Genomic DNA, 15,180 nt, shown 5'->3' with positions numbered 1-15,180 from the left:
TGGCTTTGAACCTCTGCAGTAATTCAAACCAGTCTACAGTGAAACAGAGGTTTATTGTCGCAGACAGCAGCTATGTCACTCATGGGTCGCCAGGTTGGTGGCAGCGTTCAGCCCCTCGTGTGTCATCTGTCCTCTCCTCCTCCATCGTCCTCTTCCTCACTCTTTTCTGCACTTTCCTATAACTTGTGTCAGAAACACGCGTTCAGCACGCCGGAGCACAGCTTTCAAGTCATGCAGGCACCCTTCAAACTTCCTAACTTCCAAACTTCCAAGACTTCCTAACAAACTAAGCCTGATTTTATTTAATCTGATAAACCAACACACAGTCGTTCACAGTTGAGAAGCTGAACGAAGAGGTCAAATGCTAATAAAAATGGGAAGAGTCATTTGCATCCCTTACACTTTGCCCCAAAATTACATCTAGTCCACTTAATTTCTTTTACAAGTCACCTAATTACTATATGGTTTATTTTACAATTCATATTGAGCTTGACAGAGTCTGCTAATTTACTGCTGATACAGTTTCTGGAATCGTTTGGATAGTTTCTCTACCAGCTTTTACGCATGACGATGATGTTTACACTGCTTGTAAAACAGCTCAAGCTCACTTAGATTAAATTTAGAGCAAAAATTACGTTTTTGCCTCGAATTCTCAATTTTATTTACCTCTGAACTTTGACTGGGCCATTCCAACACAGTACGCTTTGAGCTGAACCATTATAACTCTGATCCAGCCTCACGTCTTTTGCAGGTTTTCTTCCAGAATTGCCTGGTATGTAACTCCAGATCCATCTCACCATCAACTCTGAGCAGCTTGTTTATCTGAGGAAATGCATCCCCAGAGCATGATGCTGCCATCACAAGTTTTTTTTATATGCCTCACATTGCAAATTTAGGCAAAAATACACTTTTGGTTTTATCCGGCCTGAGGCGTTTCTTCCTCATGTTTTCCATTGATTACATTTTCTTCCACTTCACAATTATGTCCCTCTAAAACAAATATACTTTAGTTGAATAAAATGGGAAATGTTTTTAGTTTAGATTAGATTTCAAGTTAAATTGACTTTATTATGTTCTAACCTATCATGACTATTTTCTGGTCAGCGTTGTAGAACCAGGTAGCATCAGATACTTTACACATTTATAGTTTTGGATCAATACATGTATTTCCTTTCTGTTTTTTCCACAGTTTAATCACCACAAAGTGATTGTGATCTGATTCCAGATCAGTTTTACGGATTTCTTCCTTTTAGTTGTGACACCATCGTGCTTCTAGTCTTTAGTCTGTAGTTTTAATGTACAGATGTGGGTTTTTCAAGGTTAAAAGGTGCATTTGATGCACCTTCATGTGGCTGATGCTAGGAGAACATTAACTGTTGGTGTTTTTGTGTGTTTTTTCCTCAGACAGGACAGAGAGAGTGCGGCGCGGGATCATGCAGAGGAAATGGCGTCTGTGACCCTTTCAGCGCGGGAACGGGAGAAGGAGCTGGCTGTCATGCTGCAGAAATCGGAGGCTCAACACCTGCAGAGAGGTCGGTGCTTCAATGCTCAGGTTTTACATTCCATATCGTCCAATAACGTTGAGTGTTAGTTCTCAAACTTTTTTCTCTTATCTTGGCATCATCTCCAGTCTTATTTGCCTTATCCTCACCATGCCTTTTTCATCTTACACTTTACTGCTTCGTGTTAGTTTTCAAATAGCTTTCACATGTATAACACTCATGTCACATTTTGTTTAGCTTTGTTTTGCACACAGTTTTCAATCGGTGAATATATTACTGTTAGCAGCAGATTGGCAGATGCTCATACCTCATGTACTCAACTACTCGATGCTACAACATTACTACTGCTGCTGTAGGCTGGATAGAAGTAAATAATAATGATGATTAAATGCTAAATATGGAACATCTGAATATAGATACACATATGCCTTTATGGTGGTTATAAGGCAGGTGGAAAGTGGGCGTGAATCTGAACATATGAAGGTTTTCAGTGACAAACCACACTTTATCAAATCTTGACTTTTTACCACAGGTTTCTCTTTAAATGTGCATTTTGATCAAATATTCTGTCATAACCTTGCATTAGAGACAGAATAACATAACCAAGAAACTGATCGGATATTTAACAAATCTATCAAATAATAATATTGATCGTAATATTGATCGATATCTTAGGGGCTGATATTGTTCTACTGAACTGATAATTTTGTAAATATTTATCTACACACCATTATACCAAAATGGCTTTTTCTTGACACTGAAATGTTTCAGATCCTCAAACAGACTTGAATATTACGCAAAGTTAACCTGAACAAATAAACTGTGACGATCAGTGATTCCATTTATTCAAGGGGAAAAAAGGCACCCAGGAGTTTGACTAGGCTAATCAAAAGTCTTCATTTTTTCATGTTTTGAAGATCCAATCAGAGATGGTCTTGGTGACATGTTTTGGATAATTGCTTTGCTTCTATAGACAAAGTGTGCAGGGAGTTTAGGTAACAAACTGATGATTACATATTCTACTTTAACATGTATTTGGTAAAAACCTGAGTTCAAAGTCAATGACGAAAGGTTTTTCTGGTCCCGATGCAGCAAAACAACCCAAGACCATCATACTACCACCACCATGTTTTACTGCTTTTGCTGAAATATTATTAGTTTACTGCCCGGTCCACCAGGACCCGGCACCTTGAAGGCGTTGCAGCCTTCAGCCACAGTGCTTTGACACATGTACTCAGATTAGATAAGAGCATTGCCTTACAGTGAGAGCTGGTTGAGCCGGTCCAAAACAAGAACCAGAGCAACCTTGAGCCGGCTGCCCTGGAGATTCATGGCTTCCATCTCCTCCGGAGGGAGATCCCAGCGGGGCGGATCTTTGCTGGAACAGGATCTTAAACCTTCCACTACAATATGTAGTGGAATAAATTCCAGCTGAGCTGAAGTGACCTCAAAAAGATTAGGACAAGAAGAAAAATAAACAGAAAAGAACAGAGTCTCTTAGAAGAGAATAAAGAGTAGCCAAGAGAAGGGAAGATGGGAAGGTGATGGGAGCGGAGCAGAGAGAGAGAGACCCGGCTCGGAGCTCCCTGTCTGTCTGCACAGCAGAGCTGCTGCTGTTACCACATCTGCTGTGCCATCTGGATCCCCCCACCACCCTCAAACACCCACCACCCACCTTCAACCACCCTCCCTTCCCTCGCCTATCTTATCTTTTTATTTACCTGTGGTTCTCTTCAACAACTAGGGAGCCTGCTGGTACGCAGAACAAAGATGGAGGGTATAGAGGGAAGAGTGGATGGTTGGGGGGGTAAACAAAGCGTTTCTTTCTGGCGCTTGTCGGCGGCACACATGTTGTCTAAAGAGAGCTGACATCAGAGCACAGCAGGAAGCTGTGGATGGGGAGGGGATGGAGGGGTGGATGTCCTTTAGTAACTCGCATCACTTCCTATCCCCATGCAGCCCAACAGACGAGCTGGATAATTAGCTTTCCTGCTCTCCAAATCCCGCCTCTTTGTCCATCCGTTTGTCCTTCCATCCATCCGCCCCCCTCCCTTCTTCTTCGCTACCCTCCCACCTTTTTTTTTTTTTTCATGTTTCTGTTTTTGAGTAAATGTGTACAGACCAACCCCTAGATGATATCAGATATTTGTCCCTCCAACCCTCCCTCCTTCGCTCCCTCCCTCATTTTTCCTCTGTTTGTTTCCAGTGCCAGTTCTGCTGTGTTTCTGTGTCCCAGGGTTCTTTTTGGCCTACACATGGCAAGATATATTCAAAGCCCGCTCAGTTAATTAGCATTCTTCATACAACTTTCTGCAGCCCATGACCAAAACTTAGCTGAGTGTGTGTGTGCGTGCATGTCCGTGGGATTTTGTAGTTTTATAGTTTACCGCTCTGTAGCATCCGAGTTCTGCAGGAGCGCTACATTGGCTGAGGCTGCATGCACATTAAAAGAGTTAATGGACAAACAAAACGTCAAATTTCACCCAATTTAATCATCGTTTGTAGGAAACTTTTAACAAAACACTTCAAGCGAAGGGTCAGATTTGAGCAATGTGATACAGTGCTGCTTTTTGGCTCAAACCAAGACTGCACGCAAAGCAAAAACAAACATTATCTGAGTGACTTTTCAAAGTCACTGGCATTTTTTTTTTTTTTTTGGTTTTGTTTGACAGTAACAGAATGCCGAAGCAGGTGGATCATTCCCACAATCCAAACGGCAGCCATTGTTTTTTTTTGTTTTTTTTTCTCCTCTTCTTTTTAAAGAGCAGACATATGTTCGAGAGAGAAACGTAGACCGTTTCAAAGGAGCGATGAAAGCCCGGTGTTGGATTGTTCAGAAAGAGGCCCCCATGTGTGGATGAGGACGTGGCAGGAAGGCTGCAGGAAAAAGGAGGAAGAAAGCACGTTCAAACACAAATCTCGCTCCTTTTACCCTTTTTTCGCACACTTTAGATTTCCGCTCTGTCTTCAATGTACGACTGGTTCCCTCTGCATGGCGACTCCTGTTGTTTGAGCACTTTTGATGTTAATGAGAGTGTTGACAAGCGCAGTTTTTGGATATCCATTAAAAGAGACATATGTATGTTGCTTTTGCTGCAGTATTCCTCACAATAGGTGTCAGTGCTTTGCTTTGGCCATAAGGTAATGGTTGTCCTCTGATCCATCAGGCTGTTGTAGTTTCGTTTTTGTTTTTTTTTAATTATGTATCAACTGTATAGCCTTTTGAAATCGAGACATTTAGTTTTTTCCCCAGTTTGTCGATGTTTGCATAAAAATAGTTTCCCAGCTGAATTTAACTAAAGAACGAAAAGAACTGAATTACATATCATTATTTAATTGAAAAAGTCTGACTTTTTCACAGAAACAAATCTTTTGCTTCACAGTGCTTGAATTTGTGGATTGCATGTAAAATAGAGAGTTGTAAAGAATCACCAAGCAGTGCAGTCTATGAGAAAAAGACCGCTGTTTCCCTTTTCTAATTTTCTCTTTCTGATCAAGATCGTGATCTACTGTTGATCACACGACTTGTGTGATGCGAAAAAAGTGTTTCCATTGCAGTTTTGCGAAAAACACTTCAGCATTCAAAACCACTTCATCTTCACACAGAGAGTTTTTAATTTGAAACGTGAGTTTTTTTAGAAATCGGCAAGTTTCCATTAAGCAAATTTCTTTTTGTAATTCAAACCTGCGCAATTTTATGCTCAGTGGAAATGTGTGATGAAACATCTGGGAGAAACTCTGTTACGTGTTCCTCACAAAATATAACATAATATAATACAGCTACCGGTGGCTGTCCAACTCCTCCCTGTGACCATAATGGACTGTCGCTAATGACAATTTATTTTTAACAGTATTGTTATTCGTTTAATTTAGGATAACAGATAGATTCTTATATTTGTGACTTTTCTATTGCACATTTATACTGAATAACTGAGCCTGTCGTAAAATTCTAGACAGAAGTTCTACTGCCCATTTTGGATGTGGCTTTTACTTGTTGATATTAAATTCAGTCAATTCTGATTTCCCTTTAAAAACTGTATGAAGATATAGAAAGAAATTGCTAACTTATATTAGCAATTATTTGTTAGACCCTGCATTGAAATGGCTATCTTTATTTGGACTTCCTGTTAATATTGATTCATACTTTAAATGTAATTTCCAAACTCAATGACTCATTTAGATTAAAATATCTATAACACTGTTATTAACTGAGTTTCATTCAGCCTTCCTGTTATCTGCCTTACGTCTCGCTCTCTCACAGCTTATGAAAACCAGAAATGTCTCAACATGTAGTTTTTGCTTGAACTGCTTCGTGCATTCTCTCCCTTGTGTAACATCTTCCTCATCAAAGGTTGCTGTGGTTAATAGATGCATTCGATCAGAAACCACTTTTTCATTTTCTCTCAAGTCAGGAGCTTTTAAGCTGAAAATCAGCTAATTCTGTTCCCCTCTGGTATAAATAATGCTCACGCTCCCTGTCGTGCGTTTGTTTCTAACAGTTTTTACCAGAGCTTGAAGCAGGTGTCTATAAGCGCCTGGTTTTTAAGAGGAAAAATAGGCTAACTTCATCTTTTCGGTCATTTTCTCCAGTCGGAGAGATGGAGAATCTCATGGGTTCCCAGAATTCCCTGATCGGGAAGCTCAAAGAGGAATGCTGCAAACTTGGGGCCAAACTGGAAGAGTTGTCTCATCAAAGCAGGTCAGTGTTTCCTCCTAAACATTTATTCCCTGAATTATCCTCTCTTTTCCCTCCCCACGTCGCCTGGTAACTCAGTGGCAGAAACTTTTGTTTGTCATTTTGTTTTCTGTTTCAAGGGAACAGTTGTTTGTTCTCTCACTCTGCGCTTTATTCCCTCCGTCCGTTTGACGTCCGTGTCATCGTTTCACAAAATCATCATCCTCCCCGGCTGTCGGGCAGAACATGTGAAAAAACTACAAACTGCTCTGCAGTCTGACCTGTTTTCTTGTTAACCTGATGCTACAATAGTCACAGCAGGCCTGCCCAGCTCTCCATCTGGGCTGCCCGTGTGTGTTTGTGTGTGTGTGTGTTTGTGCATGTACATCAGCGTGTGTGTGTGTGCGTACGAGCCTAACCCTGGGCCCAGTGTCCTGTCAGCTGTTGGAGCTGTGCTACACATTAGTCACATGACAGCCCTCAATCTGGCCGAGACAGACCGCACTGGCCTCACCAACCACAGGACACACACACCCACAGTCTGAAGTACAGTACTTTCTTGTGGTACACTCTGTACTCCTTTATGCATGTTATAAAGTAATATGTCTGTGTACTGTAGCCTGTGCTGCAGCGTGTGAAGCTGCAGCAGATCGGTGTTTGGTGCTGCAGGCTGTTTGCGCTCCTGGAGTCCAGGTCCGCTCTAGCGGCTAAAGTCCTGCTGGACGGCTAAGTGAGGGCGCACCAAGACAGCTGCAGCAGGACGAGAAAATAAACTCATTATTTTCAGTAGTTGGTCTCGCTGATGTTGTGTTAATCAGACTTCAAGCTGCTGGTCTGGGATGTGGCTGAAGCTGATTTTTAAGGGTTCTAAGGACATTTCTGTTATTTTCACTGCAAAAACACAAAATCTTACCAAGTATTTTATGGTCTAGTTTCTAGTGCAAATATCTTGGTGCACTTGAAATAACTAACAAGTAACTTTTCGGCAAGATATAGGAACTTGTTTTAAGTCAGTAATTGCACAGTATTGATCAAGAAGTTCTAGTTCATTTGGTAGATTATTTCATTTATAACAAGACATTTTCCCCATGTTATAAGTGAAATAATCTGCCAGTGGAACTTCTAAATTTTTTTAATCAATACTAAGGAATTATTGACTTATAACAAGCTAATATATATTTCTGAGAAATTACTTATAAGTTATTTTCTTTCGTATTTCAAGTTTTACTACAATATTTGCAGTAGAAACTAGACCAAAATACTTGGTAAGATTTTGTGTTTTTGCAGACTACAGTGTTTACCATCTCCTATTTTACTTTCACTCTTAATGATAACCTTAATAAGCAGTTTTATGTATTCAAAATTATTAGTTATATCTAAACAGTCTGCAGTGATTTTAAATACATTACTGACTACGTTAATGTGGGAAAAACACAAAAGTGCACTTGAAATATGACAAAACTAACTCATAAGTAACTTTTCAGCAAAATATCTAGTTAATAATTCCTTATTGTTAATAAAGAGTACTGTTCCCACTGTCATAACGTTACTTATAACATGGGAGAAATGTCTTGTTATAAGTTAAATAATCTGCCAGTTGAACTTTTGCTTTATTTTGATCGGTATTAAGCAATTGTTGAATTATTGAAGGAATTATCAGAGTTTCTATTCAGCCAGAAAGTCTTAAATTTAATTTAAGGATTTTCCAGGTAGCAGTATGGAAAAGAAGAATAGAAAATGGGAACATATTTGAAATATTAGTTGTCAATTAATACTGACTTTAGATTTGATGAAACAATTCTCCACCGTATGTTTCTTTTATTTTTCTCATTTCATAATTATTTTCAACATGCCTGTATGTACCTTTCCGTGCGGTATAGGGTGTACTTTCATTTGTTCATTGTTTGCATTCCTGTTGCCTGTGCACAGGAGCGAGCTGGAACAGCTGGCTCTGGAGAGGCAGCACTCGGAGGAGACGGTGAAGAGCCTGAGAGCGCGCTGCTCGGAAATGGAGGAGCAGTGTGTCCAGCATGGACGCATGCACCAGCGCATGAAGGACAGGTGTGGAAACTTTACGCAGAACGTTCTCACGATCACTCAAGCTGAGTCTAAAGTTTGTGCTAAAGCCTCGTTTCACATCCTCACCCAGTCATGTTCACATCTGCTGCGGGTTTTCTTTTGAAGGAACAGGATTTTGACTGTACTTTGTATGGTTTGCATTTGAGCCTTAGGGCAAGGATCGAAAAATGTGGAAATTATGGAAGATTTAAAATGCACACCTGTGGGTCTTTAAGTGACCAAGGTCTTAAAAAGTGACTCATTCAAAATTGCAACAAAACTTTTTCCAACAGATGAAAACAAATGTTGTCTATTTTTTTTTCTTCACCTGTATGAATTAGAGAATAACTCCTCCCCCACCTGTTGCTGCACACTGTTCATCATCTGGATGAAAGACTCGGTCACACTTTTATTTTTCTGTAGATGCAAAAAAAACCGTGATGGTCATTATTTAGAAGCTAACAGCAGAATACAGGCTGACTTGTTATACTTCCTGTGCTTCTCTATAAAGACCAGAACTGTGAAAAATAGATGTCAGTAGATATTTTTCATATTTTGCTTGAGTTTGTGCATTAAAATAAAAATAATTAATAGATAGTAACATTATTACAGCTGTAATATTCAGTGTTTTATCATTTTAGCATCAGAGGAATAATTGTTTCTTCTTTAAATACCAGTTCTCAATTAGAAATGTTTTGCGTCAAATATTTTTGGTAATACAGTGAAAACACGATACAATGTTTTACAGTATACAGTATACAGTATTTTTTTTCTTAACAGCCATTTATGCCTCAACTTATGGCTTGAATTTCAGAAACAAGACAAAGGTCCTTAAATCAAGGCACAAACTGAACTAAAAAATTATTAGTAAAAAATAAAACATGGCTTCTCATGTATTCGTATTTTGTTCAACGTGACTCTATTTCCATGATCAGATTATTATTTCTAGTTTTAACGTGTTGAAGTTGACTTTTTTTTTTTCCACTTTAAAAAGCTGCAGTTAAAAGTTGCTCCGTCGCCACGGCGATGCGGGGGTCTCTTCCTCCCGAGTGCGGAGCCCAGTTGGTGCGCGTCTCGGCAGGGCGCCTGGCGTGCAGCCTGGCTCTGCCAGTGTGGGCGTGGGTGTGTGGGTGTTGTTGCCCCACTCTGCAGGATCTCTACCCCAGTGCCGCACCCCCCTCCCCTCTCCACAACCCACCACCTCCACCATCACTTCCACGTTTGAGCTCACACACCACCTAACACACGCGCGCACGCGCGCGCACCCCCACCATCACTGACACTACATATTGTCTTCCTCCCACCGGTGTTAACCTGCCGACAGTCGGGACGCCGCCAAAAAAAACAAAGTTTACCGAGTCACAGCTGTCTCCCGGTCGTGCCTGACTGTTTTGTTTTTTTTGTGTGCATAAAAGGGAAAAACAATTTTAAGTTGTCACGCGCTGCAGAGCTTGAATCTTCTGTATGTTTCCGTGCATATGCTGTGGTGGTATTTCTTTCCTCCCCGTGCACGTGAGCCCGCGTGCGCGCCTGTGTGCATATGGGTAGTAGCTATTGCACGTTCTCAGGAGGGTAAGCAGAGTTGGATTCCGGCTGCCAAATGTGGGATTGGCTGGGAAGTTGGCACCAAACTTCTCTCTTCTCCCAACTGAACCACGATAATCACTCTTGGCATTTATGAAGTTTTATTTTCTGCTTTGACACTCAGTTTGTTGATGAATCCTCCTGGTAGTTCGAAATCTCCAGAGTTCAGCTCTAGCGGAGGTCAGTTTGGGAGCGAGTTGCTGATCTGCTGACCACGTTTCTGCTTCCTAAGGTGTGTGTGTGTGTGTGTGTGTTTGGAGGGGCTGGGGTGGGCAGGGAAAGTAATTTGGTTGGTTTAAGCAGGAAATTCATGTAGTTTGGATTTGGTTTTGTTGATTTGTTGTTAGGAGGCAGAGCAGAGATGATGGAAAGCTTTTTATTGTTCCTTTTATTTGCAGATGGGATTCTGCCGCCTTTTAAAACCACAAATATTTTGTTTGCAACCGAACGAACAAAAAAATACGTACTTCTACCGTGTCTATCGTAGCGTTATAGGAGTCTTGCAGTTTACTTTGAAGCCCCTGAACTCAGATCTCTTTCAGTGCATCAGTTTGTTCACATATTTGCCTATAAGCTGGAACCTCATATGGTTCTTTCCTTGCGCTGAACAGCAACGCAGGTTCTCCTTCCCTCCTGTTAGTGTACAGGTCTATACATCGAGTATTGTTCGCTGCTCCCTGCAGGCCCCGGTTGCTCAGCGGGCCCCCCACCGCGCCGTTCGGGGGTTAAGGTGTACGTGTTAACAATCTGGTGTAAGTGGGTTCACTATCCAGCGCCCCGCCCCTCCCCACAGCCTCTCCATCGGCCTGCAATCTGTGCTGCGAAGAGCGGCAACAGCGCACCACGCACAAAACATTTGGAAAATCAGCTTGATTTATTTTTACATGGGCAAGCTGATTGCCAAACTACACAGGGGTTTTAGCACACAATGTTTTTGCTGCATCACTTAATTATTTATTTCACTATTTCTGTGTTGCTGCTTCTTTTTTTTTTAAGTTGGAAATGAAGGGGACGGGAGTGGGGAAGAGCTGGAGCGGGACAGCAAGAGAGAGTTAGAGCCAGATCCTGCAAAGGATTAATTCACTGACTAGAGATGTTTAAATGAAGATCGTTTATATTAAAGTACAGGAACAGAAGTGAACTTTTTCTTGTGAGATTGATGTTTTTGATACTAGTTTCAGAAGAAGTCGAACAGATTTAAATTGGCTGGTGATTTCCGATTTCCAATTCAGTAAATGCATTAAATCTAAGAAGTCCCATAAAAAACCACATAAAGGTTTGGTACGTATGTTCTGATGTATATATTTTAAAATTTTCTGTTGCTTACAAAACTACTGCATCGATCACAGAACCCACATTATATTTTTCTCTTATTTTATGGCCGATTGTTGTTCACCAATAGATCAGCATTAGCAGAAAACAGGAATTGGGTATCGCCTTGGACAATTCTAGTCAGAGTGTGTCTTAGATGACATTAAATATTTGGAAAATAATCAAATAATCAATTGACACCCAAGTTTGTCTGAAACAATGTCTGCACCGCTCGGGTTTTAGCTTCTTGGGAAATAAAAAAATCAGAAAAACAGGACAGAGTTCCTCCAAATGGACAGATATAGATATGCAGAGCCTGACTGTGTGACACGAACTTATTGTGTCATGTCCGTCCATTTCCCTTGTGACGCTAAAATTATGACAACTTTGACACGTCTACTACCAAAGAGAAGCAAAGGTTGATTGTCTATTTTTGCACAAATGAACTGTTTTTCTACCTTGAATTTTTCTAATGTAATATTTTTCATTTTTGCGTAAACGTACCCCAGAAATACTATGATAATTACACTAACATTGTGCAGCAAAGCCATTTCCAGAAAGAGAAACATTTCCACATGATATGATCTGCTGGAATAAAAGTTAAAACTGAGTGGAAACAAATTCATTTACATCCACGAACATATTCGCTCCAGATTGCTCTTCGTGTCAATTTTTCTGTCACATTTCGGATCTAAATCCAGTTCCTCAGTTGCGCCTGCCCTCCTCTTCCTCACCTCTCTCCTGCACTCCAACTTTCTTCCTCTCTCCTCCTCCTCCCCTCGTCCTTCTGTACCGAACACCTCGCAACCTTTCCTTGCCTCACAGCTGTTCGCAGGCTGTTTCACCAATTATCACGACGCACGTATACACTCAGGTCACACACGCACAGGCGCGCGCGCACTTATCCGACAGACCGACAGTTGTTTAAGCTGACATAGTGGAAGCAGAGTGTGTTTGCCGGAGTCGAGTTGCGTAGAGGTGCGGTCTTATAAGGAGAGCAGCAACATATACGCAGATGTGCCTGCAGATCCACAGGCTTCGCTCGGCCATATGGCCTCCACCAAGAAGGATTGTGCGTACGTCTGGAGGAAAAAGTGGGAGGGAGGGATGGCGGGACCATGTGTGGCAGGAGCTGTGCAAGCAGTTGTTGAAGTATGCACGCCTGTGGATGTGTGCGTGTGTTTGCACCAGAGGCTCCAGCAGATCGGCTAATGGAACAAATGGCCGCGGCGGGCCGAAGGAGGAAGGAACAGGCTTGCTGCTACCGCGGGCGGACGGCGAGCCTCGGGCGAGGGCTGCTTCATCTGCCGCACACACACACACACACACACACACACACACACACACACACACACACACACACACACACACACACGTTCTGCTGCTCTCCTGATTCCCTCTCTCCCCCCGTCCTCCTCGCTCCCTAACACACAGTGTGCTGCCATGCCCCCAGAAGCAAAAGGATGCTCCTCGCAAAACTTTTCATTTGCAAATGAAGTTGGCAGCGGCCGAGCAGAAGAAAGCAGGGCAGCTTTCGTTTGTGATCTGAGAGAGGAACAGATAAACAGAGGGATGATGAAAGAGTGACAAAAAAGGCGGCCCAGTTTTCTTTTTTTCTTTTGTACTGCCGGTTCTGATTCGCATTATGCCGCGAGTATTAACAGCACTCCTGTCACCGTTTTTAAGTGCATTTCTCAGCTGCATTCTTAGAGATCACATATTTTTACGCTTTCTTTTTTTTCCCAAATAAAAGCCCTGCAGTGGGATTTTTCAGCTGTTAATGGTTAGAAACTAGCATCAGCTTTGAATGCATTTTTAATTACACATTTAATGTCCTTCATAAGGATGCTAAACATTCATCCGGTAGTCGTGTTTTTGGACTGTGGGAGGAAGTACACAGCAAAAACACAAAATCTTACTAAGCATTTTTGATTTTGTTTCTAATGAAAATATCTTAGTACACTTGAAATAAGAATAAACTGACTTAAAGGTAACTTTTAAGCAGGAAACAGAAGCTTTTTGTTCAAGTAATCATTCCTAAATATTGATGAAAATGTACTAGCTTCATTGTCAGATTATTTCTCTTATAACTAGTAATTTTTAATCAATATTAAGGAATTATTGACTTAAAACAAGCTCATATTTCTTTCTGAAAAGTTATTTTGTAAGTCAGCTTTGTCTAAGATATTTGCACTAGAAACTAGACCAAAAATACTTACTTACTTTGTAAGATTTTGTATTTTTGCAGTCTGTCAGAGAGAAACCATGCATGCATATGGAAAAAACAAGAATAAAAAAGATTTGTATTTACTGATTTGTATACGTTTTCTGGGTGGTGTTATCCACTGACACACAAAGAAACCTTCCCTTCCTATCATCTCCCACATGCTTTGCGTTCTTTCCTCGGGATGGCGCTGGTTAGTCGTCTTCCTCTTTCATCTCTCCCATCTCCGCTCTGCCCAGCTGGCTTTTGTAGCCAGGAGCGACCGCAGGGCAGCCTGCTGAAAGAGCATTGTCAAACGGTGGCTTTACAGCTCACACACACTCACACACACACGCCTGCACGCATGGAGACGCACAGATTTGCAGCTCAGATGTCGGGCCGTAGCCAGAGGCTCGCAAGCTGGAGCGTTAACCACGTATAGCGACACATCTAGAGTCCCAGCCGCTGACACTGAGGCAACTTTATATAAATATAAATGGAAATCTGGGGCAGTAACACCTGTCCTTTCTGTTGGAGGAAAGAAGTGAAAAGCAACATCAGCAGAAATGCTTTTATGTTAAAACACGAGACATAAAAGGAGCGAGCTGGCCTCGCAGCCTTGACGTTAAATGGGAAGATTCAGCCGCCTGCAGCAGATCTGTCACCTCCGTCAATACAGCAAAAATCAACAAAGTCTGAGCCCATCCAGAGCTGCCTGCGCCGTCGTCTCATCGTTCCTCCCTCAAACTTTCCAATCAGGCTTAATAAAAGTACCAGCCAAGAGCGTTTTTATTTCGCGCTGCTTGATCTCATGTCAGTCGACGCTGAACTCCTGCCTGGAAATGTTAATAAACACAGGAGCTTCTGGCTGCAGCAGGTTGTCAGGCCAGACGGATAAAAAAAACAACAACAATTTCTTACATTTATCGTCTTTTATTCCTAGTTTTTTGTTGCTGTTGTTGATAGAAAATTGTCTGTATTTTCTTTTTTACAATAAAATAATCTGTCTAAATGTTGAAGTCATAATAAAAATAAATTATGAAAGGAATAAGATATTGTGTGGCAATATGATGGGAAACAGTAAATGGAGCACGGCAGCAGGAGGTTTGTGAGGCCCGCCTGTTCTCTCTCTCTCTCTCTAAGCAACATGTAAATCACCCTGCATGTTAAAATCAGCTTTATAGGTCGATGTTTCACATATTTAGAGCAACATGTTCATAACACTTTTTTTTTTTAATATTTCGTACAGACGATAAACCAGTTAAAAAAATTATTGTGTGAACGGCTTTTTATAGATTTCCATCTCAAATCCTCAAAATAAGATATTAAAAGTTACTTCAATTAAAAAAAAAAAACGTTTCATCAAGAACGTTTCATTAAAGCACATCGGAAGCAATGTCAGACAGACGCCTGTTTGTAATGCATTTGTTTAATTATAACTAACATTTTAGAGTAACTGCAGCCTGGTAGAAATGAGGCAAATGCTCTCATTCGTTTGTATCTGTTGGATATAGAAACTCATCAAAAGGAACAGTGGCGAATAAGTAATACAGTTTACAGACTTAGTCAGGAACTATGGTTGAAAAACATCTAATACAATTTAATATTGTTAAATTTTATTGTCTTACTTTTACTGAAAATAACTAGTTAAATATCGTCAAAAGTGGAGACGACCTGTTTTCTAAGGTGTGAAAAGTTTGCATCTGGGAAATGTTTTTTTAATTATTATTTCTGTATTTTTAATAGACTTTATATGAACATATTAAACAATTTCAGATGGGCTGAGACGTTAATGTGTGACTAACATCTGGCGCGTCAGAGCTGCAACAAAAACTGTATGAAAGCGG

At 41.0% G+C, this 15,180-nt stretch overlaps 1 protein-coding gene across 2 annotated transcripts in view; it reads left to right on the top strand.

The window, feature by feature from the left end:
- The window catches only part of sdccag8 (serologically defined colon cancer antigen 8), a 48,528-nt gene that overhangs the window by 23,713 nt on the left and 9,635 nt on the right, over positions 1 to 15,180 (top strand). For both annotated transcript variants that reach the window (XR_002752234.1, XM_014470689.2), the window contains 3 exons: positions 1,405 to 1,532; positions 6,093 to 6,201; positions 8,107 to 8,238. Coding sequence is in view for 1 of the 2 variants with exons in the window: in XM_014470689.2 (XP_014326175.1) it covers positions 1,405 to 1,532; positions 6,093 to 6,201; positions 8,107 to 8,238 (369 nt within the window). In the remaining variant the exon portion in view is untranslated. The remainder of the gene's footprint in view (positions 1 to 1,404; positions 1,533 to 6,092; positions 6,202 to 8,106; positions 8,239 to 15,180) is intronic.

This window comes from Xiphophorus maculatus, chromosome 22, assembly GCF_002775205.1.
Source record: "Xiphophorus maculatus strain JP 163 A chromosome 22, X_maculatus-5.0-male, whole genome shotgun sequence".
In the NCBI taxonomy this organism is placed as follows: Eukaryota; Metazoa; Chordata; class Actinopteri; order Cyprinodontiformes; family Poeciliidae; genus Xiphophorus; species Xiphophorus maculatus.
This window is presented reverse-complemented; position numbering and strand designations above follow the sequence as displayed.